Below are 23,567 nucleotides of genomic sequence, written 5' to 3'. Positions count from 1 at the left end.
AGTTTTGACTGCACGATTCCAAAACTAGGTATATCTTGGAAAAATGATTGTACTTTGAATTTAGAATGATTGTTATTCTCTGCTCTTTTTTCTCTTTGTTCTATTCTGGGATTGTTCCTCCAGCCACCTACACACAGATCCAGCCCCATTCACTGATTCAGCAACAGCAGCAGATCCACCTCCAGCAGAAACAGGTGGTGATCCAGCAGCAGATTGCCATCCACCACCAGCAGCAGTTCCAGCACCGTCAGTCCCAGCTCCTTCACACAGCTACACACCTCCAGTTGGCCCAGCAGCAGCAGCAGCAGCAGCAGCAGCAGCAGCAGCCACAAGCCACAACCCTCACTGCCCCTCAGCCACCACAGGTCCCACCCACTCAGCAGGTCCCACCTTCCCAGTCTCAGCAGCAAGCCCAAACCCTGGTCGTTCAGCCCATGCTTCAGTCTTCACCCTTGTCCCTTCCACCTGATGCAGCTCCTAAGCCACCAATTCCCATCCAGTCCAAACCACCTGTAGCACCTATCAAGCCACCTCAATTAGGGGCTGCCAAGATGTCAGCTACCCAGCAACCACCACCCCATATCCCTGTGCAAGTTGTAGGCACTCGACAGCCAGGCACAGCCCAGGCACAGGCTTTGGGACTGGCACAGCTGGCAGCTGCTGTACCCAATTCCCGGGGGATGCCAGGTACAGTGCAGTCTGGTCAGGCCCATTTGGCCTCCTCGCCGCCCTCATCCCAGGCTCCTGGTGCGCTGCAGGAGTGCCCTCCCACATTGGCCCCTGGGATGACCCTTGCTCCTGTGCAGGGGACAGCACATGTAGTAAAGGGTGGGGCTACCACCTCCTCACCTGTTGTAGCTCAGGTCCCTGCTGCCTTCTATATGCAGTCTGTGCACTTGCCGGTGAGTGATGTCTGATGGTTTTGAGGGCACTGTTATGCATGAAAGTGGACCTGGGGCCGAGTGGAAATAGAACTTAGTTTAATAGGGGAATAAAGAGTTAAGAGGGTTAATACTGGTATTTATCTGCTGCTTCTGTAAGAGAGTGACATTATTGTATATAATATCAGAACTTTATACTCCTAAATGTGTTACTGATATTATTCTGGATTTTTTTTTTTTTTTTTTTTTGAGACGGAGTTTCACTCTTGTTACCCAGGCTGGAGTGCAATGGCGCGATCTCGGCTCACCGCAACCTCCGCTCCCGGGTTCAGGCAATTCTCCTGCCTCAACCTCCTGAGTAGCTGGGATTACAGGCATGCGCTACCATGCCCAGCTAATGTTTTGTGTTTTTAGTAGAGACGGGGTTTCACCATGTTGACCAGGATGGTCTCGATCTCTTGACCTCGTGATCCACCCGCCTCGGCCTCCCAAAGTGCTGGGATTACAGGCGTGAGCCACTGCACCCGCCATCTATTCTGGCTTTTTTGATATGTAATACATTAGATCAAGATAGCCTTAACCAAATCAGTCTTTGAAAAAAATAGCAGTTCGTGGTTGGTCTGCATGAATACAGGGTCTCAAGACCTAGGTCAGGACTCAATCATGTTACATTTTCTTTTGTCCTGATGTAAAGTTATTAGGAATGACCAGGAATTTTAGTGTGCCGTGGGAAGTAGACAAATTGGGAAATCTGGAACCAAGAAAAGTTTCTTTGAAAGTATAGTAATAATTGTGGTTCTTTATTATCCTTCATTTGTACATCTTTGTTTCCTTTACTATATAGGGTAAACCCCAGACATTGGCTGTCAAACGCAAGGCTGACTCTGAGGAGGAGAGAGATGATGTCTCCACATTGGGTTCAATGTTTCCTGCCAAGGCATCTCCAGTAGCAGAGAGCCCACAAGTCATGGAGGACAAGAGCACTGTTGGAGGTGAGTAACTGACTTCTAAAGTGCTGTTGGAGTGCACACAGTAGAGAAATATTCTGAGTGAGCTAAAAGATAAATCTGGTTGAGTAGAATATGGGCCAGAAGTTGGTGGACAAATAAATAGATCCAAAAACAGGGAATTCAGAGTGAATTGGCAAGAGTGAACATAGGTTATTGTGGAAGATCATGCTGCCTCAACTAATACGTGGATCAATATGTCATCTCATGTCTGTTGCTTAATCTGTGTTTGTTTTCCAGAAAAAGCTGAACCAGTGGCTAATGTGAATGCTAATACCCCAAGCAGTGAACTAGTAGCCTTGACCCCCGCCCCATCAGTACCACCTCCTACATTAGCCATGGTGTCTAGACAAATGGGTGACTCAAAACCCCCACAGGCCATCGTGAAGCCCCAGATTCTCACCCACATCATTGAAGGCTTTGTTATCCAGGAAGGAGCAGAACCTTTCCCGGTGAGGGCAGGGCCATAATGTGGGACTTTGAAGTGGGGACTTAGTCTGATTGCCGTCTTTTCAAACTCCAGTACAAATAAAAGGCACAGGCCGGGAGCAGGGGCCCACGCCTGTCATCCCAGTACTTTGGGTGGCCGAGGCAGGTGGATCCTGAGGTCAGGAGGAGTTCGAGACCAGCCTGACCAATGTGGTGAAACCTCGTCTCTACTAAAAATATAAAATTTAGCCAGGTGTGGCGGTATGCGCCTGTAGTCCCAGCTACTTGGAGGCAGAGCCATGAGAATCACTTGAACTCAGGAGGCGGAGGTTGCAGTGAGCTGACATCATGCCACTGCACTCCAGCCTGAGCGACAGAGCAAAACTCCATCTCAAAAAAAAAAAAAGGCACAGAACTATTTAATTAGAGAGTGATTCAATATGCTATTTAGTTAAAGAAGGAAAGGAAAAGGAAGAATAGAAAAAAAGGAAGAAAGTAACCTTTAAAACTATAATGTTTAGTTAGATAAACTAGTTTGTTTTATAATGAATAAAATTACAATAGAGAAGTTAAGGAGCTTTCCTAGGATTTGCAGAACCAGGTGTCTTGACTCCTAGTGCATTCGCAGCACCACAGGAAGGAAGAGGACAAAATAGGTAGCCAGTGTGGAATCCTGTTCTCCAATGGCTTATCTGGGGAAAAAAAAGCCAGTGACTTTTTTTTTTTTCCATTTCCAAACATTTTGTAGAGACCAGTTGTTACCCTTGATTATCATATTGAAAGTGATTCTCTCTGAACCAGACTTGGTCATTAACTCAGAGATCCAAGTAAAGACATAATATTGATTGGGAAATGTTGAGGAAAGCTATAGAGAGGCAGAAAGGAATCAGGCTAACTTAACTCTTAACATTTTCTGGGACAGGTGGGTTGTTCTCAGTTACTAAAGGAGTCTGAAAAGCCACTACAGACTGGCCTTCCGACCGGGCTGACTGAGAATCAGTCAGGTGGCTCTTTGGGAGTGGACAGCCCATCTGCCGGTGAGTATTTATTTAGAGACCCATTTGGGGAAGGAGGCTCATGGAGATGTGTTTGAGGACTCAGTATAAAATAGTAGTTACCTATTTATTTAAAGTAGAAATAAGGCCGGGCCCGGTGGCTCATGCCTGTAATCCCATCACTTTGGGAGGCTGAGGTGGGTGGATCACCTGAGGTCAGGAGTTCAAGACCGGCCTGGCCAACATGGTAAAACCCCATTTCTGCTGAAACACAAAAATAAGCCTGGTGTGGTAGCATGCGCCTGTAGTCTCAGCTACTTGGGAGGCTGAGGCAGGAGAATCACTTGAACCTGGGGGGCAGAGGTTGCAGTGAGCTGAGATCGTGCCACTGCACTCCAGCCTGGGCGATAGAGCAAGACTCTGTCTCAAAAAAAAAAAAAGGAATAAAGTGAAGTCCATCTACACATAGAAACCATATTATATATCAAGAGTATGTAGAATCATAGAAAAGGAGTTATATAAGATAAGGGGAATTTTATCCAGCTAAAGTAACCTTTAGAATTATTCTTTAAAGATGTATTTTTTGACTGCATGTGATGACTTTCACCTATAATCCCAGCACTTTGGGAGGATTGCTTGAGCTCAGGAGTTTGAGACCAACCTGAGCAACATAGCAAAACCTCGTCTCTACAAAAAAATATAAAAATTAGCTGGGTATTGTTAATGCCTGTAGTCCCAGCTACGTTGGACACCAAGGTGGGAGGATCACTTGAGCCCGGGAGGTGGAGTGAGCCAAGAGAGTGCCACAGCACTTCAGCCTGGGTGACCCTGAGTGAGACCCTGTCTCAAAAAAAATTTTTTTTTTCAAAGGATGATCTAAAATAGAACATTTATATCCTTAAGCTCCAGTTCTCCTTATTGTGGATTTTATAATCTATCTTAAGGACTCTTATTTACGTTTTCTCCGTGCTTTTGGAAATCTTTGTGGTAGAAAGATCTTGTATCTTTCTAGGCATTAATAATTAGTTCTTCTCTCCTACTCAGAAATGGAATCCTATCTGAAATCTCAGACTATGAATTAGGATAAAATTAGTAAGACATCTAAAATGGGCCGGGCGCGGTGGCTCATGCCTGTAATCCCAGCACTTTGGGAGGCCGAGGCGGGTGGATCACGAGGTCAAGAGATCGAGACCATCCTGGTCAACATGGTGAAACCCCCGTCTCTACTAAAACTACAAAAAATTAGCTGGGCATGGTGGCGCGTGCCTGTAGTCCCAGCTACTCAGGAGGCTGAGGCAGGAGAATTGCCTGAACCCAGGAGGCGGAGGTTGTGGTGAGCCGAGGTGGCGCCATTGCACTTCAGCCTGGGTAACAAGAGCGAAACTCCGTCTCAAAAAAAAAGAAAAAAAAAAAAAAGACATTTAAAATGTAAACAGTTTGTCTTAAGGTTAGGAAGACTTCATAAAGTTCCCAAGGGACAAGTCTTCATGGTTTTAGATTTTGAACTTTGTGTTTTAGGGATTCTCAACCTAGGTTGTGTACGTTTTTTGGAATAAACCCTGAGAATAATCTTAAAATCCAGCTCTGAACCTAATGATTTCCTGAGGGGCAGCAGAAACCCATGCTGACTGTCCAGCATGCCTTGTTTTTTAGAGTTAGATAAGAAGGCGAATCTCCTGAAGTGCGAGTACTGTGGGAAGTACGCCCCCGCAGAGCAATTTCGTGGCTCTAAGAGGTTCTGCTCCATGACTTGCGCTAAGAGGTACTTTGGGCGCCCTCCTTGCCCTCAGCACTGTTCTCTCCATCTAATGTTACATCCCTTCCCCAGGATCACCTCATAGCTGATACTTCATGTCTCCCTCCTTGCTTTTATTCCCTTCCCCAAATCAGCTCATAAACAGCCACTCACATTTAGAGCAGGGTAGTCTTCTGTAGCACCATTGACATCCTATATATGCCCTGTCCTGTAGGTACAATGTGAGCTGTAGCCATCAGTTCCGGCTGAAGAGGAAAAAAATGAAAGAGTTTCAAGAAGCCAACTATGCTCGAGTTCGCAGGCGTGGGCCCCGCCGCAGCTCCTCTGACATTGCCCGTGCCAAGATTCAGGGCAAGTGCCACCGGGTGAGCTGCTTGTTGCAGAGCCAGATGCCTTTAAACTGGGTCTTTTTTCTTTCCCTGCAGGGCAATATGTTTGCCCAGGTAAGAGCGTGTGAGATGAGAACTCTGGTTTCACATTGGTTGCATTACTCCAAATTCCAAGAGATTCTGACCCCCTTTGTCTCCTCTTACCTAACTACTGGTTCATGTATCCATTAATCCTCATACTGTACTTGAGTAGAGAAAATCTAGATCCACCGTAGGTCCTGGGGAGAATCAGGGAAGTTATTTCTATTTGAGCGACACTTGAGAGTAGATTTCGGGCGTTTGCAAATAAAGTGCGGCTTATTTCACATAGTTTTTCCCCTACGCCCAACCCAGGGTGGTTAGCGAAGAGAGAGAAACCAACTTATGACACTGTTGTTCCTGACCTCACTGGTCTGCTGGTTTTCCCTACAGGGTCAAGAGGACTCTAGCCGGGGTTCAGATAATTCCAGTTATGATGAAGCACTCTCTCCAACATCTCCTGGGCCTTTATCAGTAAGAGCCGGGCATGGAGAACGTGACCTGGGGAACCCCAATACAGCTCCACCTACACCGGAATTACATGGCATCAACCCTGTGTTCCTGTCTAGTAATCCCAGCCGTTGGAGTGTAGAAGAGGTGTATGAGTTTATTGCTTCTCTCCAAGGTACTGACCCTCTCTTCAACAGAACCCAGGTTGTTTTCTATGTCATTCCACAGGAGCCTTGATAAGAGGGACAGTAATTGACTGTTAAGCAGTAGGAGTTTGAATGCTAATATAGAGGCTCTACTCCTGATAATTTATTCAAGTTGACTTCCTAATTTTTTTCTGGGTTGACATTATCTTCTATAGTGTCAGCAATTTTACAGTGTTTGATTCCTGTATCTTATGATGTAGCTGCATTTCTCACTAAATTTTTGGATAAAATATTTTTTATATATAATTAACTACGATACCTCCCATGGAGAAAACTTTTCAGTGGAGCAGGGTGTTAGAAACTAAGTGGCCATTGTTGCCCCACTCTTCAGAGAGGGCTTGTTTGCTATTCTTTTTTTTAAAAAAACAGAGACAGGGTCTTCTTGTGTTGCCCAGGCTGGTCTTGAAGTCCTGGGCTCAAGAGACCTCTTGCCTTGGCCTCCCAAAGTGCTGGGATTATAGGTATGAGCCACTGCACTCAGCCTAATATGCTATTCTTGACAAAGAGTTTTCTCTGGAAAAGAAAATCACCCTTCCCTTCTTGATATTTGTCTGAATTCTGGGCCCTTAAACAAAAATATCACAAAGAATCTTTTTGCCAGTACAAAAGAAAACGTGTTTTTATTTTTGTCCTCTCCCTTTCCCCTATCTCCAAGCTATTTGAAGTTATTTCTATGTTTAAACAGTTTAGTTGCTTTTCCTTTCTTGATCTCGGACCTTGGTTTTTGTTGTTTTGAGACAGTCTCACTCTGTCGCCCAGGCTGGAGTGCTGTGGCATGAATTTTGGCACATTGCAACTTCTGCATCCCGGGCTTAAAATGATCCTCCTGCCTCAGCTTCCCAAATAGCTGGAACTGTAGGCATGCATCACCATGCCCAGCTAATTTTTGTATGTTTTGTAGAGTCAAGGTTTTGCCATGTTGTCCAGGATGGTCTTGAACTCCTGGGCTCTCAAGTAATCTGCCCATCCTGGTCTCCCAAAATGCCGGGATTACAGACGTGAGCCTCTGCATCTGGCCATTTTTTAAAATAGCCAGTTACTTTCTGATTTCATTTTGCTTTTAAAGCTTGCCATCCGACTTCGTATTACTGAATTTAGGACAAGTACTTTGGAACTAATCATTGCTAGACCTGTTTCACTTCGTTTCCCTCCGCCTGTCATCTGGTGCTACGTACATGTTCTCACCATTTCTTCTAGGCTGCCAAGAGATTGCCGAGGAATTTCGTTCCCAGGAGATTGATGGACAGGCCCTTTTATTGCTTAAAGAAGAACATCTAATGAGTGCCATGAACATCAAGCTGGGCCCTGCCCTCAAGATCTGCGCCAAGATAAATGTCCTCAAGGAGACCTAAGGTGGCCCTCTTGCACAAACCAGCCTAAGGCAGACACTCCCCACTGTCCAGGTTATAACCTGGTACCAGCAGAGACTTTGCAGGGAAGATAAGAGCTGTTCCAATCATGTAACCTTTCGTAGGGGATTATTGAGACAGGGAAGAAAAGTGCAAGAATTAGTTGCTGGTGCTACATGGCGGCAGCTTTGACATTTTCTCTGGGTTCTGTTTTATTTTACAATTCTCACCATTTCAACCTACCTTAACCCAATCTTTATGAGAGGCAGTCTAGAGAACTAGGACTGCTCGGCCTTATCCTGGAGTGGAGCATAGCCCAGGTCTCAATTCTCCAAGGGGAGAATTACGTAGTATGGTAAGGCAAGGAAATGGGTGGAATATAGGTTGCCTCCCCAATGGGAGAGGTAGGGTTTTTCTAGCTTGTGAGACACAAGTAGGAAAATCTGGTACTTCCCCTCTTCCCTCTGGTTTGTCCCAGTGTAGCTGTGGCTCAGAGCCTTCTCTTTGCTGTCACTGACTCCCTTATGATTGAAGATTTTGTCCTGCATCCATGGCAGGATCTCCAGCCAGTGTAGAGACTTGGTTGGCGTCTTTCTTATGCTGCAGGGACTGAAAAAGTGTTTGACCGGGACACAGGTGGCTGTTGTCATTCTTTCTGCATCCCACTGTTCCCCTCCAACTTATGTGTTATTTTGTACCCTGCTTTTCAGTTCCAACTCTGCTCTGTCCTATAGCTTTATAAAACCAGAGTGTGTGGGGCTGAGATCAGGAGTATGAGTACCTGCCTTAGGCGCTATTCCTTATACAACAAAAATATTATTTTTTCTTCCTCAGTAAAAGGATGAAAATTGGTCTCAGTTGTCTTACTCTATTCCAGTCTCTGCCCACTTTCACACAAATGACTAGGCCAGTGTGTTTTGTTTGTTTTTTAATCATTAAGAGTTTTTGTACAAAAAGTGATATTTTTTTCTTCATTTTAAAACACCAGGGTGTGGGGGAGGGATGCAAACAAATAACAAAAAAGATGCTTTTATAACATTTCCCATTTAGAAAGAAAAAAAATCACTCCAATAGTATTGAAAAGTCCAAAGATATCATTTTCTTTTCCTAAGGCTTATAAAATGCCCCTGCCTATTGATTCCATCCCTCTTTTGTGTCCAGTGGAGCCATGTTACTCTTCAGTGGCCCAGGGGTTCACTATTACAGAAAGATCAGTCCAGGTTTCTGGGCACATGGCCTAAACAGGAAGATGGAAGCATCAGAGGATTAAAAACCTTTCCCCACAGAAATGTGGGCAAGAAGACACTTCCCTGAGCCAGCAGAAGGGACAGGTGCAGCAGCAATCCACACCCAGCGCAGAAGACAGCAGAGCCCTCAATGTCCCCCTTCTGCTTCCATTCCCTTTCCAGAAGATTGAAAAAAAAGGTCAAAACCACATGCCTGTGAAGAAAGTGCGACACATGTTTAGAAATACTGGCATAGGGAAACAGGAGTAAGAAAAGCTTTACCAGCTTTTACTACAAATGGAAGAAGAAAGCCATCAGGATCCCACCACAAGGTAAACTGACCTCCCTTTTCTGGAACACCTGTGGCACAGGAGTTCCAATGTTCCTTTCCAACAGACTGGATTTCTGGAGAGGCTATATGTGGACAGATAAGACCACAATCCATGGCCCAGTCCCAGCTATAGTCACCCCGATTTCCACAAATGATGTGATGGTACCTTATGATCCTGTAATACGGAAATTTCACATTTTTCCTGTCCTAATCCCAGAGGTGGGAGAAGCAAGTCTAGAACATCTCCAGGCTCAGACTAAACGAAAGTACTTGGACTGCAACCAAATAATCACTGCAAAGTAGTTCCAAGCAGCAAGAAATACCAGATTCTCATGGAGACTACTATAGGGTACAGAGTAACAACATGAAAGCAATCAAACCTGTATAAATAATGTTTCTGGCGGTTTTTTTTTTTTTTTAATTAAAGAAATCCAGTGTCTCAAAACTTGTGAAAATGTGTTTAAAAAACAAAGGGCCGGTGAGCCTGTCACATCAGTCTGCCCATATGCCTATTGTACCTTCTGATGTCAACAGAGTGCAAAAGCCTCTGTTTTCACAGGCCCTATGATACTAACTCTCACAACTGTACCTCTCTAGAGAAAAAACAAAATAGAGAACAAAGGGAAGGCAGTTCTACTAGTGAGAAGATGCAAATTAAAAGCAAACTGGAAAGCAAGAACAGTAGTAAGGGTGAAATGAGAGACTGGAGTTGAGACTGCTTGAGAAATCTGGCTATGTAGCTTTGGTTTGGGGGACCAAGGAAGCGGCTGGACATAAAAAGTGCAATCTACATTGGTAATAAATGGTCATCCCTTTCTTCTGACTCTTCCCCCAGCTGGTCATCCCCCACACCGCGATACGCTGCAGGCACATTTCGAGGTTTAGAACGGCAGACAAAGTCACAGCCATCCTGTAGGGAAAAAAAAGAAGGAAATAATTTGGAGCATCCGACTTAGAGTATGAGAAAGTGTACATAAGGTCGAGAAATGTGGCAAGAATTGGTTTTTTTTTTTTTTTTTAGATGGAGTTTCACTCATGTTACCCAGGCTGGAGTGCAATGGCGCGATCTCGGCTCACCGCAACCTCCGCCTCCTGGGTTCAGGCAATTCTCCTGCCTCAGCCTCCTGAGTAGCTGGGATTACAGGCACACACCACCATGCCCAGCTAATTTTTTGTAATTTTAGTAGAGACGGGGTTTCACCATGTTGACCAGGATGGTCTCGATCTCTTGACCTCGTGATCCACCCGCCTCGGCCTCCCAAAGTGCTGGGATTACAGGCTTGAGCCACCGCGCCCGGCCAAGAATTGGTTTTCTACAGGGATAATGAGAAAACCTAAAAGATCTGATGATTGGCCTAAATTCAATTTGGGGCATCAGGAGAAAAAGTTTCTTCTAATTAGGCCTCACCTTCTTCCTACCCAGGCCCACTTAAAAGCTAAATCAGATTTAGAAGAGCCCACGTGGTCATTGTGTTGTTCTTTCAGCAGTGTCTTGAGGCCAGAAACAGAGGCTATGCTACTTACCACTTTGTAGTACAGCAACTGACTATCTTGTTGGCTGGGACTTTTGTGGTTTTAGCACTCAATGTTCTGTCCCAGGAACCCCCTCAGTGTGAGCAAACCAGGATGGCTGGTCACCCAGGCTTGCTTGCAGGCTACCAATTCCACCAGCTGCCCTGTTACTTACTGCCACCAGGTTGCCAAGATCCTGCCAGAAGGCTAAGTGGGGAAACTGCTCCATTCCTTTGGCTCCCACCACCAGTCGCTGGTATAGGAACCCCCCAACAACATAAACAGCAACCAGTGATGCAAACCTGTATAGAAAGAGACATCTATACTTAAGAACTGAGTAACAGTAAAACTCAGGTTAACGTCTATATTTATTGTTAGCTGTTTCCTAAACTACATTCCCTGAAAAGGAAAAATAAGTAGTAATATTAAATGAAAATGGAGGCTGGTAACTCAGAAAATCAATTAGAGTGCCGTTAGTCCAAGGGAAGCAAAGGCTCAGACAAAATGTGAGTGTGAGATTCTGACTATGGCCAAGAATAATCACCATTAAGTATATGATTACATTCTCTAAAAGTTCTAATAATCTAATCACTATTAAAAATTGCCTAGTCCTCCAGTAGGGGAAAAAAGCACCTCCAAATGCAAATCTATACTGGAAACTAAACATTAAATCTCATTTTTAAGAAACTTGCATAGTCAGAATTTTTTTTGAGATGGAGTTTTGCTCTTGTTGCCCAGGCTGGAGTGCAAAGGCACAACCTCGGCTCACTGCAACCTCTACCTCCTGGGTTCAAGTGATTCTACTGCCTCAGCCTCCCAAGTAGCTGGGATTACAGGCATGTGCCACTATGCCTGGCTAATATTGCATTTTTAGTAGAGATGGGGTTTCACCACATTAGGCTGGTCTTGAACTCATGCCCTAAGGTGATCTGCCCGCCTTGGCCTCCCAAAGTGTTGGGATTACAGGTGTGAGCCACTGCAGAATGATTTTATAGCCAGAGGATTTAAAAGTCATCCCCGTCAATTATAGCATAACATATACACATACAAGTTGTGCTCATTTATCACCATATAATTACTGACCTTAAAAACAAAAGGAAGGTCTGTTCTGATAAAGGAAGGCATACTCACGTGACAAGTAAGATAGAACCCACGCTGAGGTGGGAGATCTCTGGGGAACAGGCCAGGCTGCTATCCATCTCAAAGAGGTAGAAACAATCTTGGACTTTGCCTCGCTCCTCAGACACAGGGTTAAAATTGTCCTGATAATGAAATGGCATAGCGCAACATTTAGGTGGTAAAATATTTTGACTCCTATTCAACAAAATAAAAAACCCAAAAAACATCTGCTTCTTCCTGGTTCAGCAGCCTATTTTCCATGGAAGATGCTTGTCTGACACAGAAACTGAGCTCCTAGTTTTCTCATGTCCATCCCAATGGATCGTGTCCCCTCTGGATATTCTCCCCCACCTCAGGTCATTCCTTTCTCATCTCCTCCCTAGGCTCATACAACCCAGGGCGCCTCACCGCTAGGGTGTGTCGATTGCAGGAGATCATCACCACTGCACGACGCTGCTCCTTGCCACAGTGGTTGTCATATTCATCACCCCCTTTATAGATCAGCATGATCCAATTACCTGAGGAGGGACAAGGAAAATGGAGCTATGGGGTGGGGGAAAAGCAGAGGCAGATCTGGGTGGTATGGCAGAGTGGTATTGAGTAATTCACTGCAATTGGTTATAAATAAAACAACCCTCATCAGTACAAATTTGGTATATCAGAAATGCCAAACTAAAACTTATTTCCTTACAAAGCCTTGTGTTCCCTTAAGACAACAAGAATCAGATACTCATTTAAGAATAATCTTAATTTTTAACACTAAAGGTAGGCAACTGACAATGCAAAACCATTATGATCTATACCTTAACACTGATTCATTTTCTGAATACCTGCTAAAAGCAAAAAAAGAGGTTTCATACAATTGCTAAGCACAAGAGGTAAGCCCATCTAAGATTTCAACTTAGCCCCAGAAAAATTCAAAATGGTTAATATTTAAGACTGGAATGCATTTATCTTTAGCATTTCAAAGTTCTTTTGCAAAATATCATTTGATTCAATAATTGTGAGGAGAATAAAGTGAAGATTCCGCTCCTAGTTTTGCCCATGAGAAAAGGTCAAAAGGTGATATGACTTTTTAGTCACAGGATTAGGAAATAGGAGGAGAACCTGGTCACATGACCCCCAAATCCTTTTGTTATTTTTTAATTGTATTATTTATCAGGAGTAAATAGCTACCCTGTATAATTTAGTTATTTATCTGTATGGGAGGGAATTGGGCCATAGGTGTTTACTTAGTCCCCTCCAGCAATATGACTTTTAAGAAATATCACCACCATAGCACAAAAGTCAGTGGGTAAAGTTTTGTAGACTGACTAGTTTGCAAAAAAAGTTTGACCTCTTAAAATTTAACTGGTAAACTTTGATTAATTTGATGAAAAATGGTGGTGGTTGATATTTTTAAGTCTAGTGTGAAACTCATTAAAAGTATTTGGGCCGGGCGCGGTGGCTCAAGCCTGTAATCCCAGCACTTTGGGAGGCCGAGGCGGGTGGATCACGAGGTCAAGAGATCGAGACCATCCCGGTCAACATGGTGAAACCCCGTCTCTACTAAAAATACAAAAAAAATTAGCTGGGCATGGTGGCATGTGCCTGTAATCCCAGCTACTCAGGAGGCTGAGGCAGGAGAATTGCCTGAACCCAGGAGGCGGAGGTTGCGGTGAGCCGAGATCAGGCCATTGCACTCCAGCCTGGGTAACAAGAGTGAAACTCCGTCTCAAAAAAAAAAAAAAAAAGTATTTGGGTGAATAAAAGGACTCCAGGCTATAGAATTCTGGCTGGAGTCTTCTTTTTGCATAAATTTTTCACTTTAATGCACAAATGTCCTGAGCTGTGGCTACAGAGGAGCTGTGGAATTAGGCATCCTGTGGCATTTTATAGTCTCAGGTGTGTCAAACCGCACATGATATACTGAAGAGCCTGGAAAGGGCCAAGACATATAAGATTGTCAGAGGGATTGACTTGGGATCAATCAGTCAATCAATGGTAAGAAGGGGAGTTTTCTTACTTCCATTGAAGATGTGAGTCTCATTGAGCCTCCCTACCACTGTCTCCTTCCCATTACTTTTGTTGATTTGCACGAGGCCTGCCCCAGAAGTGTGGTTGCCAGCTTCCCGGCACACCCTGAATATGTAGATGTATGTTTCTGAGCCCTGGCCCACAGTGCTCTCAAAGCTGTAAAGAAAAGTGGGAAGAAAGAGGACAGTTAGGAATAACAGCATCCCTTTCCTTTAATTAAAACAAAATGTAACAATGTGCTCGATTTACTTATCTGAGGTCATGGCTGAGTGAATATTTGTTTAATTGTAAGATATTCATAACCTTGACAGATTATTGCTAATGATGAATTATTAAAATGCACCACCCAAGACAGCTCGATATTCTAGTTATTTTTAGAATACCTGTTAGTAACCACGTGCCCATGAATAAAGGTCCATGTTCATGGGATACTCTCATTTCTTAGTGACCAACTTCAGATTTATGTATCTGAAGATTCCTCACACTTACAATGACATGTGTAGACCTAAATATGTTTATCTGCTATTTCTAAAGTCCTATATGTAGATACCAAATAATGCTTAAATTTCTACAAGCTGGTCTCTTGGATCCAGTCTTGGAAGCAGCTACTTTTCTGTGAAAGATGAGAAAACTGCACATGGCAACTAAAAACTGGGCTGTGAATTCACTCTATATTATAAAATAGAGCACGTTATGAAATAAAATCAGTAAGACACTTTAATATTTTCTCAAGCTCTTTAAGGTTCTTCTCATTTACCTTTTATTAAACAGTGGTTTCAACCTCTTCACTAGAGCCAACTCTTTCTCTGATTCTTTGCCCTTTTCTCCTACCAAGTCGCAAGTTTTTTCTTCTGTCTGCCAAGATTCTCTCACTGCCACAGCCAGGAGTAGCAGCAGCAGCAGTCTAGTCCTCCAGGAGCTGTAGAAGGGGAACATCCTTTTGGGAGAGAGTGTGTGTTGGGGAGGGCGGGTAGGATCAGGAGAGGGGAAAGAGATGAAGCATATGAATGTTAATAAATGGATGGCACTTTGATTATGCAGAAAGTACAAGATTCTCTGGCATATGCAACACAGTACATTTTAATATCTCTGTAACAAGAGCACCTGCAGCAGAAAACTCATTTATATGTAACTTTTAGTCGAATGTATAGGTGAGTCTTTCAGAACAAACTACAAGGTTGAAAAGAGGGTAATGAGGAAAGAACAAAAAAGAAGGATGACAGCTTAGATGGAGCCATCTTTGCCACTTTACTGTTTGATGGCTTGATGAAGTCTTCTGAAACCTCTTCGGCCTTTACAGGTCACAAATCTCAAGGGTTTCTAGACTTACAATAAGTACAGTTGTCTTTCTACACTGCAAATCAGTGACAACAAAGTGGGAATCACCAAGCCACTTTACAATTTTGTAAATTCAATTCACCTGCTGCTTATACTGCTCTAGAAATAAAAACACACAGCTCTCTATCCCAAACTTACTAGGTTGGTGCAAAGGTTTTTGGGTTTTGGCAATAAAACAAAACAAAACAAAAAAACCACTAATATTTTCTTTTCTCTTACCACTTTCATACCCAGGACTGATTTACCCTTGCAAAACAGTTCACTCTGATATCTGTTAATGATCTGTCAGGCCATTGCTACTTGTTTATTCCAACAGTCTCACAAAAAATTTCCTGATTTAACTTTTCTAAACTTTTCTTACTTACAATAAAATGCTGCAAGTCTGGACTTTGGTTTGAATACTCTCTTTTTTTTGAAACAGAGTCTTGCTCTGTCGCCCAGGCTGGAGTGTTGTGGTGTGATCTCGGCTCACTGCAACCTCCGCCTCCTGGGTTCAAGCAATTCTCAGCCCCCCGGAGTAGCTGGGACTACAGGTGCATGCCACCAAACCAGGCTAATTTATATTTTATATTAATTTATGTTTTAATTAATTTTTTATGTTAATAAATTAATATTTTATATTTTTAGTAGAGACCTGGTTTCACCATATTGGCCAGGCTGGTCTTGAACTCCTGACCTTGTAATCCACCCACATTGGTCTCCCAAAGTGCTGGAATTACAGGTGTGAGCCACCATGCCTGGCTGGTTTAAATACTCTTTTAAAGTCCTCTAGTTCTTTCTCATGCTGATCCACTGACTCCACCGCATTTTTAAAACATAAAACTTGAAGTAGGCAGAATTTTCATGAGTATCAGTGAGTTTAAAGATGGGATATGGAAGCTCCGACCCTGACCCTGAATGCACTTACCCCATTCCCCTAAACAAACTAACATCTGACCTTCTATTTCCCACACTCACTAGGGCAACAAATGCTGGGCAATCGTCTACTTGACTTCTTGTACTCCAAACATCAATTCTCTACTGTAATATTATGGTATTTTCCACAGAATAATCATATCTAGCCAAGAGGTCCAAGGCCCTCATAACACATTTAAAGCACTGAAACCACAACAGCAGGAAACAATAGACTACTGCCTTGGGCCAGGTGCTGTTCCAAGCACTTAACATATAATAATTAACTAATTAATCCTCACAACAACCCTATGAGTAAATACAATTATTGTTGGTATTCTACCAATAATAAAACTGAGACACAGCTAGTGGAGTGAGTCAGAGAGTCTGGCTCCAAAACTCATGGTCTATGTTTAACCACTATATGTGTATTTCCACTCTGAAAATAATAAGTTTCTGGAGACGACAGTAGGCAGCCAAAACTGTGGGTTCTTTTTATTCCCCCTGCCGACTAAGAAGTGAAGGGGAAGTGATTCCTCACACAGCTGACTGAATGAGGTGAAATAAAGAACTCAGACCTCAAACTCCACCTTCCCTAGGTTAACCCACTGCTCAACACACAACTTGACCAGCTGATTCACTAAAAAGAAATTCACTCCTTTTTCTAGACTGACTTAGCCTGCCATTTTCCTTACATTCTCTCAGGACGTAATTAAAAACTGACAGTTGATGATTTCTTTTCCTAAATTAGAACAAAGAATCTCACAAAATTGGGAAGAATGAAAGGTTAAACACCTCATTAGTTGAGTTGAACTATCTTTCATTCGCTTATTATTCACAAAGTTAGGACGATAACAAATTCATACTCTATTCTTCTTTCCTGCTTAAGGGTTAGCTATAAATTTAAGCTGCTTCTCTTTGATTCAATGGCATAAGTGCTAAATGTTTTACCTAGATTATATTCATTAATCTTCACGAACCAGAAAAATAGGTATACTTTTTCATACTTCAAAGACGAGAAAACAGATGCTTTACAGAATTACTTGTTAAATTACTTGCTGTACATTACAGAGATATTAAATGTGTGTGAAGTTACTGGGGCAATTTAGATGATTCGTGGCATAAAGCTATCTGCTGGAAAACTTATAAATACAGGGGTGCAGCAATCAAAAAAATACTGAAATGCAAGGGATGGGTGGCCCCTTTTTAATATGCTACAATTAGATTCTCAAGGTACAAGAGTTTGTCTAGATACGTTGGAAACAAGCAGGATTTTATGATATTGAAAAATCTCTTTCAATTTTCTTATTCTGTAACAACACATCTTTTACTTGGCAATGCTAAAAATTCTCCTTTAATAGGGTGGCCAATGACAAAGCCAGCAACTGGGAAGCAGCTTACACCACTGGGCCTCTGTAGTACTCACTTCCCCATCTGTTAAGACCGCCATGGCCATTTTCCAGTGGAATTTCTACCGTCTTCCCGCGGGCTCCTTTCTGATGTAGCCTTTATCCCTCTTCCTCCAGCAGCCTACACTTTTAGAAAAGCAGCCTCAACTGGCTAAAAGGCCTAATGCTGAAAGAACTCAAGAGAGAAGGAGCCTCTGAGAAGTAGCGGCTATGTCCCAAGAGCGGAAGCTCCCCACAAGAGAGAACACACGATAATCCCTCCATCAGCCACACCATAGTCGCATCCCCTCAAACCTCTCCCAGGGTGCTAGAAATTCTCGCTCCGTCTAGTGTCCCGACTTTCCAACTGCTTGGAGCCGTTATCTTCTCCAAATGATGCCACTTGACCTCCCACCGTGAAGCAGGCTAAAATTCCTTCCATAAATAAATCCACGAACACCTCCAACGGACTCCATACTTGGGGAATCTTACTTTCCAAATATCGTAAATCCTCTCTGTGGTCTTGGAAGTCCTTTCTCAAACCTTTCGGAACTCCGTGACTCTCAACCCTCACGCCTCCGCCTCCATTCTACCGTTAGGGCTCCTCGGCCAGATTCTTGGCTAGAACCATGGTCAAGGGAGACTTTGCAATCCCGGCTCCTGTCACAGACGCTGAGGTGTGAGCGCACCCCAGCCCGCCTCCTCCACGCCCCTCACACTCACGTGTCGCGGGAAACTGGAGCAGCCAAAGCTCACAATTCCCAGTGAATATGCGTCTGGGGATGGGAGACGGGGCCTGCTAGAAGCCGGCCGCAGACCCCGGTCCCGGAGCTAGTGTCAGAGGCCAGCGTCGCCCCTAGCGCCTCGTTGTGCCCCACTCTGGGAACCGGAAACAGGAAGCGCCAAGAGGCCGCTGGGCAGCCGCTCCTCCCACCAAACCCTGCACCATGTGACCACAGAACCACTTCGCCCCTTTCCCCTTCCCGGTCTCCCTGATAATCGTAAACTCTGATTGGCCAGTGATCTGTAGGTTTAGCTCCGCCCTCGTTCCATTAGTTCCAATCACTATCGAGGTTGTCTCGTTTCGCCTTTTCTGCTCGTCTTTCTCCCAATGGGGGTCCCAAAGTTCCGCCTCCAGGGCCTCTCGGCTCGCGCGCCCTGGTCACGCGGGGTCACGCGCCGGACCGCTACTCGGTTAGGGTCCGAGAGACGAGGGTGAGAGGGGCGGCGGAAGCGGAAGTTACGCACAGCTCGCCCTCGGGCTCGGCGGGAGTTGTAGTTCTCGCGCTAGGTCTCCTCCGTACGCTTTCCTACACCGTTCGCCGCCTGAGAGGGACGCTGTTCCGCCGCGTGCAAGCTTCGAGTCTCTACTCCACTGCTGGCCCCTGGACTAGAGTAGTGCAGCGACGGGGCCATGTGCGTCCTGGCTTTCTTTTTCTTTGTCTTTTTTTTTTCTTTGAGGAGTCGTCTTACTCTGTCGCACAGGCTGGAGTGCAGTGGCGCGATCTCAGCTCACTGCAACCTTTGCCTTCCGGGTTCAAGCAATTCTCCTGCCTCAGCCTCCGGAGTAGCTGGGACTACAGGCGTCCGCCACCACGCCCAGCTAATTTTGTTGTATTTTAATACAGACGGGGTTTCACCGTGTTGCCCAGGCTGGTCTTGAACTCCTCAGGTCAGGCACTCCGCCCGCCTCAGGCTCCCAAAGTGCTGGGATTACAGCCCTGAGCCCCCGCGCCCGGCTTATGTCCTGACTTTCTTAACGACACCTCTCCTCTGTACTTCCTTTTCCCAGTTGAGTACCTTGGGGTGAATTATGACTGTTACTGTTACCTCTGTCGTTCCTTACTGCCTCGTGGCGTTTTGTTTGATAAGCATGCTCTGCAACCACCTCTGTTCGCCAGAGGTTTCTTTTGCAAGGTAGGTAGAAACGAGCAACCCGATGGTAGTCTTTGTGCCTCTGCTAAGATCCTTGGCGGGTTCCTTGTGTCTTATTGGCCACTTGTTGAAGTCCTGCTCGTTCTTAAACACTGTTCAAAAATTATTGCTCCTGTAACTTCCTGGATTCACTCTTCAGAATTAACTGTGGACCCCCACTTGTGGCTTGTACCTACCCAGCTTTAGCATGTTTTCATTCCACTTCCTCTCTTAACGTTGCTTTTATGTGTGCCTCACTGGCTGTATACGGATGAGTGGATTTTGATTCTTACCTCTCTTATTGGAGCTACTACAGTGTTTTGAGTCTAATAATAACAAAAGCTAACGGATGCATCCCTCAGTGGTGCCCCGCACTTTTATAAATGCTTTAAGCGATAATTAATTCACTTGATCTTCACACCAACCTTATGAGAAGTATCTTTTCCCAAATTGACAGATGAGGAAATTAAAGCAGATAGAAGCTGAGTAACACCGTGGGTCCCACAGCTATTAAGTTACGGAGCCAGTATTTAAATATGGAGCACTACGCTGTACCTACTGTATGCCCTTCTGCGTTTCTTTATTAGCAATACATTCAGTTCAGGCTGGGTAGTAATCATATCTAGGTTGGATGTTTCCTCAATCAAAAAATAAAATTGAAAGATTATTTTCTTTCTGAAAATAAAAGTAATTTGTGATCAGGTAACCCAGAAAACAACAAAACAAAAATCATACATAAACTCACCAGGAAGGTGTGTATTTCCTTAATGAATATATGTTGTTTCCTTTTTTCAAAAATTTCATGTATCAGCCTCACACTGGCTTATGCCCATAATTCCAGCACTTTGGGATTCCGAGGCAGGAGGATCACTTGAGGCCAGGAATTCAAGACTAGCCTGGGTAACATAGTAAGACCCCTTCTCTCAAAAAAAAAAAAAAAAAAAAAATTAGCTGGGCATGATGGCGCATACCTGTAGCCCCAGCTGCTTGGGAGCCTGAGGCTGGAAGATTGCTGCAGTTGGAGGCTGCAGTGAGCTATGATTGTGCCACTGCCCTGCAGCCTGGGTGACAGAGTGAGCACCTATCTCAAAAATAGGTTTATGTCAAATATTTTTCCATCTCCTTAACTTTACAAATAAACTTTTTAATAACATAATATTTAGTTCTATGCATTGCTATTTAACCAATACCACCAATGTTGAACATTTATTTCTACTGACTTGCTTTTATCAAGTAATTCAACACAGCTTTACCAAGCAATTACTATGTGCCCAAACCACATAATGTATAATATAGGTCTTGGGGATACAACAGAGAAGAAAGACAAAAATCCCTGTTACAATCTATTCTGGAATTGATGTTCGTTTGTTGGTGAATTCAACTTTTGATTTAAGAAATCTTGCCTCTTGGTTACTGCCTAGAGTAGCATTGGGCTAGAAAGGAGGAAGTGTTTTATGTTGGAAATGGGGAATGGGCCAGAAATGCAATTGAGTAGGTTGACTAACTTGTTTGCTGTCAGAGTGGAAGTAGGGTGGGTTTCCCTTTCCAACCAGAGGCAAACAACCTGGGTCACTTCCTTGCTTCTCAGACCTCAGTGCCCCTTCTGGGTGCTCTCTGTGTTAAAAATCTCACCTCTGAGAACTGAGTTCGAGGTTCTTGCTGGGGCAAAAATCGCAATGAGCAGGGGTTTGGTTGCTGTTGTTACTTGCATTACTGGCCTGCCTCTTTTCTAGCCTCATTTTCTAGCACAATCCCCACAATAAACCTATACCCACACTCCCTTCTCTCACACAAGGTAAATTGTTCACTTTGTTTAGAAAGCAGCCCTAGGATTGTTGTCCTGAAATCAAATGGGAAGGATGCCTCCTGTTCAGTATTATCCTAAGAGAGGAAGGTAACTAACAGACCCGGAACCTCAGATTCCTGAGTAGCTGGGCCACAGGCGCAAGCCACCATGCTCAGCTAATTTTTGTATTTTTTGTAGAGACAGGGTCTCACATTTTTCCCAGGATGCTCTCAAACTTCTAAACTCAAATAATCTGCTTGCCTCAGCCTTCTGAAGTGCTGGGATTACAGGTATGAGCCACTAGGCCTGGATCAGATGCTTTTCAAAATGATCATGTTTACCATATTTCAAGGACTTAATATAATTTTTGATAACTTTCAATTTTCATGTAATTTATCATTTATAGGGAAGACGCAAGGATAGCACAAAGAACTCTGGTACACACTCTACTTAAAAAATTCACCTCTTTCCTTTCCATGTACATTAGTTAATTTTGGACAGGTTGAGAATAAACTTCCCATTACCGTTCTAAATATGTCAGTATGTATTTCCTAGAAACAAGGATATCCTCTTATCAAAATTAGGAACTACAATGTTAATACAATATTATTATCAGATCCATGGTCTGTATTCAGAATTTTATCATGTGTTTCAATAGATGCTCTGTATAATTACTTCCCATTTCCCAACAATCATAGGAACCAAGCCAGAATCACACATTATAATTAATTGTCATTGATCTTACTTTACTTTGAAATTTTGATAGGTACTGGCCACTTGTTTTGTAGGATGTCTTTCATTTTGGTTTTGTCTAATATTTTCTGATGTAGGATTTTTCTCGGTCACTTTGCCAACTGGGGACCCCTCCATGGCTAGTGACCCTCCCTGCCCCCAGGCCTCACTCAGCCTGCTGCCTGGGTTTAGTTTGTACCTGCGTGTTCGGTGGTTCCTGAACTCTTGTCTTGCTTACAGGAAGAATGAGGATATGCTCACAATTTGAAGGATGAAGATGAAGAAGAATTTTATTGAGTGATGGAACAGCTCTTCAGTGGATAGGGGATGCCTGGGTAGAGGTTGTCCCCTACCCCTGCAGTCAGGTGGTTTCTTACCCAGTGTGGCTGGGTCTGGGCTTTCATGGGTTCAGAATGAGAAGTTTGTGCTGACTGGTTTGTGAGTATGCAAAAAAAGTTAAAATGAAGACACCACTGAAAGGTGGGCACAACAGTGGAGAAAACCAATTAGGAAAGGGTAGGTATATGTAAAATAGGTGAAAAGTGGGGATCGATCAGAGAAAAATGTGCCAATTAGGAAGAGAGGTTCTTAATCCGGTCCTTGGATTTGACTTGTAGCTTGGCTTTCAGGCTTTAAACTGTCTTCAGCTTAGAGATGGGGTTTCACTGTGGACCTACTCTTGTCTGCCTAGGCATTTGTCTGCCTCCTGCCGCTATGATTTCCTCACGATTATATTTAAGTAAGCATTTTTTTGGATAGAAATGCAAGAGAAGTGATACATTTTTCTATCAGTCAGGGTTTATTTGGAAACAGATACCATATTGGTGATTTCAACAGGAAAAATTTAAATAATTGTTTTCTAGTAAAAGATGATCAGTTACTAAAAGAGGATTCTCTTACACAGAAGTAGCAGCTACAAAAAGGAGCTGTTACTTCTAGGGCTGAAGAAGTGTTAACAAAGGAGTTACTTAAAGGAAATGCTCCCTAACCCAACTGCAAGATTCGAGATTCAGATATCTGAAGGGAGGGTGTGGTTCCCACCACAGGAACATGCAGCCCACCCACTGATGAGGCAGAGAAGTTGCTGGAGATTGTGGGTCTGTTGAACAGCCAATGGGAGCCTTTTACTGGTGGCTCCTTTATCCTTCTGACATGTCCATATCATTTTTTGAGGAATTCTTTACTTTCAGGCACATAAGGTGTTCCATGTTTATCTTGTAGCGTTCAGCATGAATGGACCTGGAGGACATCATGCTCAATGAAATAAACCACACACAGGAAGAAAAATACCAAATGATCTCAGTTGTATGTAGAATCTTTAAAAAAAAATCACCATAGAAACAGAGTAGGAAGATCGTTACCAGGGGTGGGGGTAGGGAAAATGGGAAGATGTAGGTCAAAAGGTACAAAGTTACAGTTAAATTCTAGTGGATAACATGAGGACTGTAGTTAATATTGTATTGTATACTGGTACTTTGCCAGGAGAGTACTCTTAACACCAAAAAAAAAAAAGAAAAAAGAAAACTACATGAGATAATAAATTTGTTAATTTGCTTGACTATAGTAATTACTTCACTATGTATATGTGTATCAAAATATCCTGCTGTGTGCCTCAAATGTATATTAAAAAAAAAAAGTCGTTTAGTTCTCTTACCCTTATCCTAGAGTCAGTTGTTTCACCAAGGGGTCCTGGTTCTTTTAGTGGAAAATGGTATTGCGACACCAAGATGTGTTTATGAGTTGTGTTTGTTGCTACTTGTGTGTCACTGCTTCAGTCCTTCTCAGCAGACAGAGCTAGGAAATTGTGTATTTCCAAGAGTGAACCAAGTTCCCA

At 43.5% G+C, this 23,567-nt stretch overlaps 2 protein-coding genes across 13 annotated transcripts in view; one reads left to right on the top strand and one right to left on the bottom strand.

Annotated features, from left to right (window-relative positions):
* Positions 1-9,461, top strand: part of PHC1 (polyhomeotic homolog 1) — a 28,805-nt gene extending 19,344 nt beyond the window's left edge. For 4 of the 6 annotated variants that reach the window (XM_032270365.1, XM_032270362.1, XM_032270366.1 and 1 more), the window contains 8 exons: positions 124-902; positions 1,726-1,873; positions 2,129-2,340; positions 3,240-3,354; positions 4,966-5,074; positions 5,283-5,433; positions 5,869-6,100; positions 7,329-8,332. In XM_032270365.1, the coding sequence (XP_032126256.1) occupies positions 124-902; positions 1,726-1,873; positions 2,129-2,340; positions 3,240-3,354; positions 4,966-5,074; positions 5,283-5,433; positions 5,869-6,100; positions 7,329-7,483 (1,901 nt within the window). In that variant the 3' untranslated portion in view covers positions 7,484-8,332. Of the gene's footprint in view, positions 1-123; positions 903-1,725; positions 1,874-2,128; positions 2,341-3,239; positions 3,355-4,965; positions 5,075-5,282; positions 5,434-5,868; positions 6,101-7,328 lie in introns of all 6 variants that reach the window. The other 2 variants (XM_032270364.1, XM_032270361.1) reach the window with 2 other exon arrangements.
* Positions 8,394-18,642, bottom strand: M6PR (mannose-6-phosphate receptor, cation dependent). 7 transcript variants are annotated; one of them, XM_032270368.1, is made up of 8 exons: positions 18,025-18,642; positions 14,442-15,038; positions 13,674-13,840; positions 12,077-12,186; positions 11,681-11,811; positions 10,725-10,851; positions 9,829-9,947; positions 8,394-8,920 (listed from the first exon to the last, which is right to left on the bottom strand). In XM_032270368.1, the coding sequence occupies exons 2-8, from the start codon at positions 14,618-14,620 to the stop codon at positions 8,692-8,694; spliced, it is 1,062 nt and encodes a 353-aa protein (XP_032126259.1). In that variant the 5' UTR covers positions 14,621-15,038; positions 18,025-18,642; the 3' UTR covers positions 8,394-8,691. The 7 variants fall into 7 exon arrangements, with proteins under 7 accessions (XP_032126259.1, XP_032126258.1, XP_032126263.1 ...); XM_032270367.1 differs by having other exon boundaries at positions 14,442-14,621; XM_032270372.1 differs by having other exon boundaries at positions 14,442-14,603.
* Between the last annotated feature and the right edge of the window lie 4,925 nt (positions 18,643-23,567).

The sequence above is a fragment of the Sapajus apella genome, unplaced genomic scaffold (assembly GCF_009761245.1).
Source record: "Sapajus apella isolate SASKATOON/1434 unplaced genomic scaffold, GSC_monkey_1.0 scaffold209, whole genome shotgun sequence".
NCBI classification, from domain to species: domain Eukaryota; kingdom Metazoa; phylum Chordata; class Mammalia; order Primates; family Cebidae; genus Sapajus; species Sapajus apella.
The sequence above is the reverse complement of the archived record's forward strand: the minus strand, read 5'-3'. Positions and strand labels throughout refer to the sequence as shown.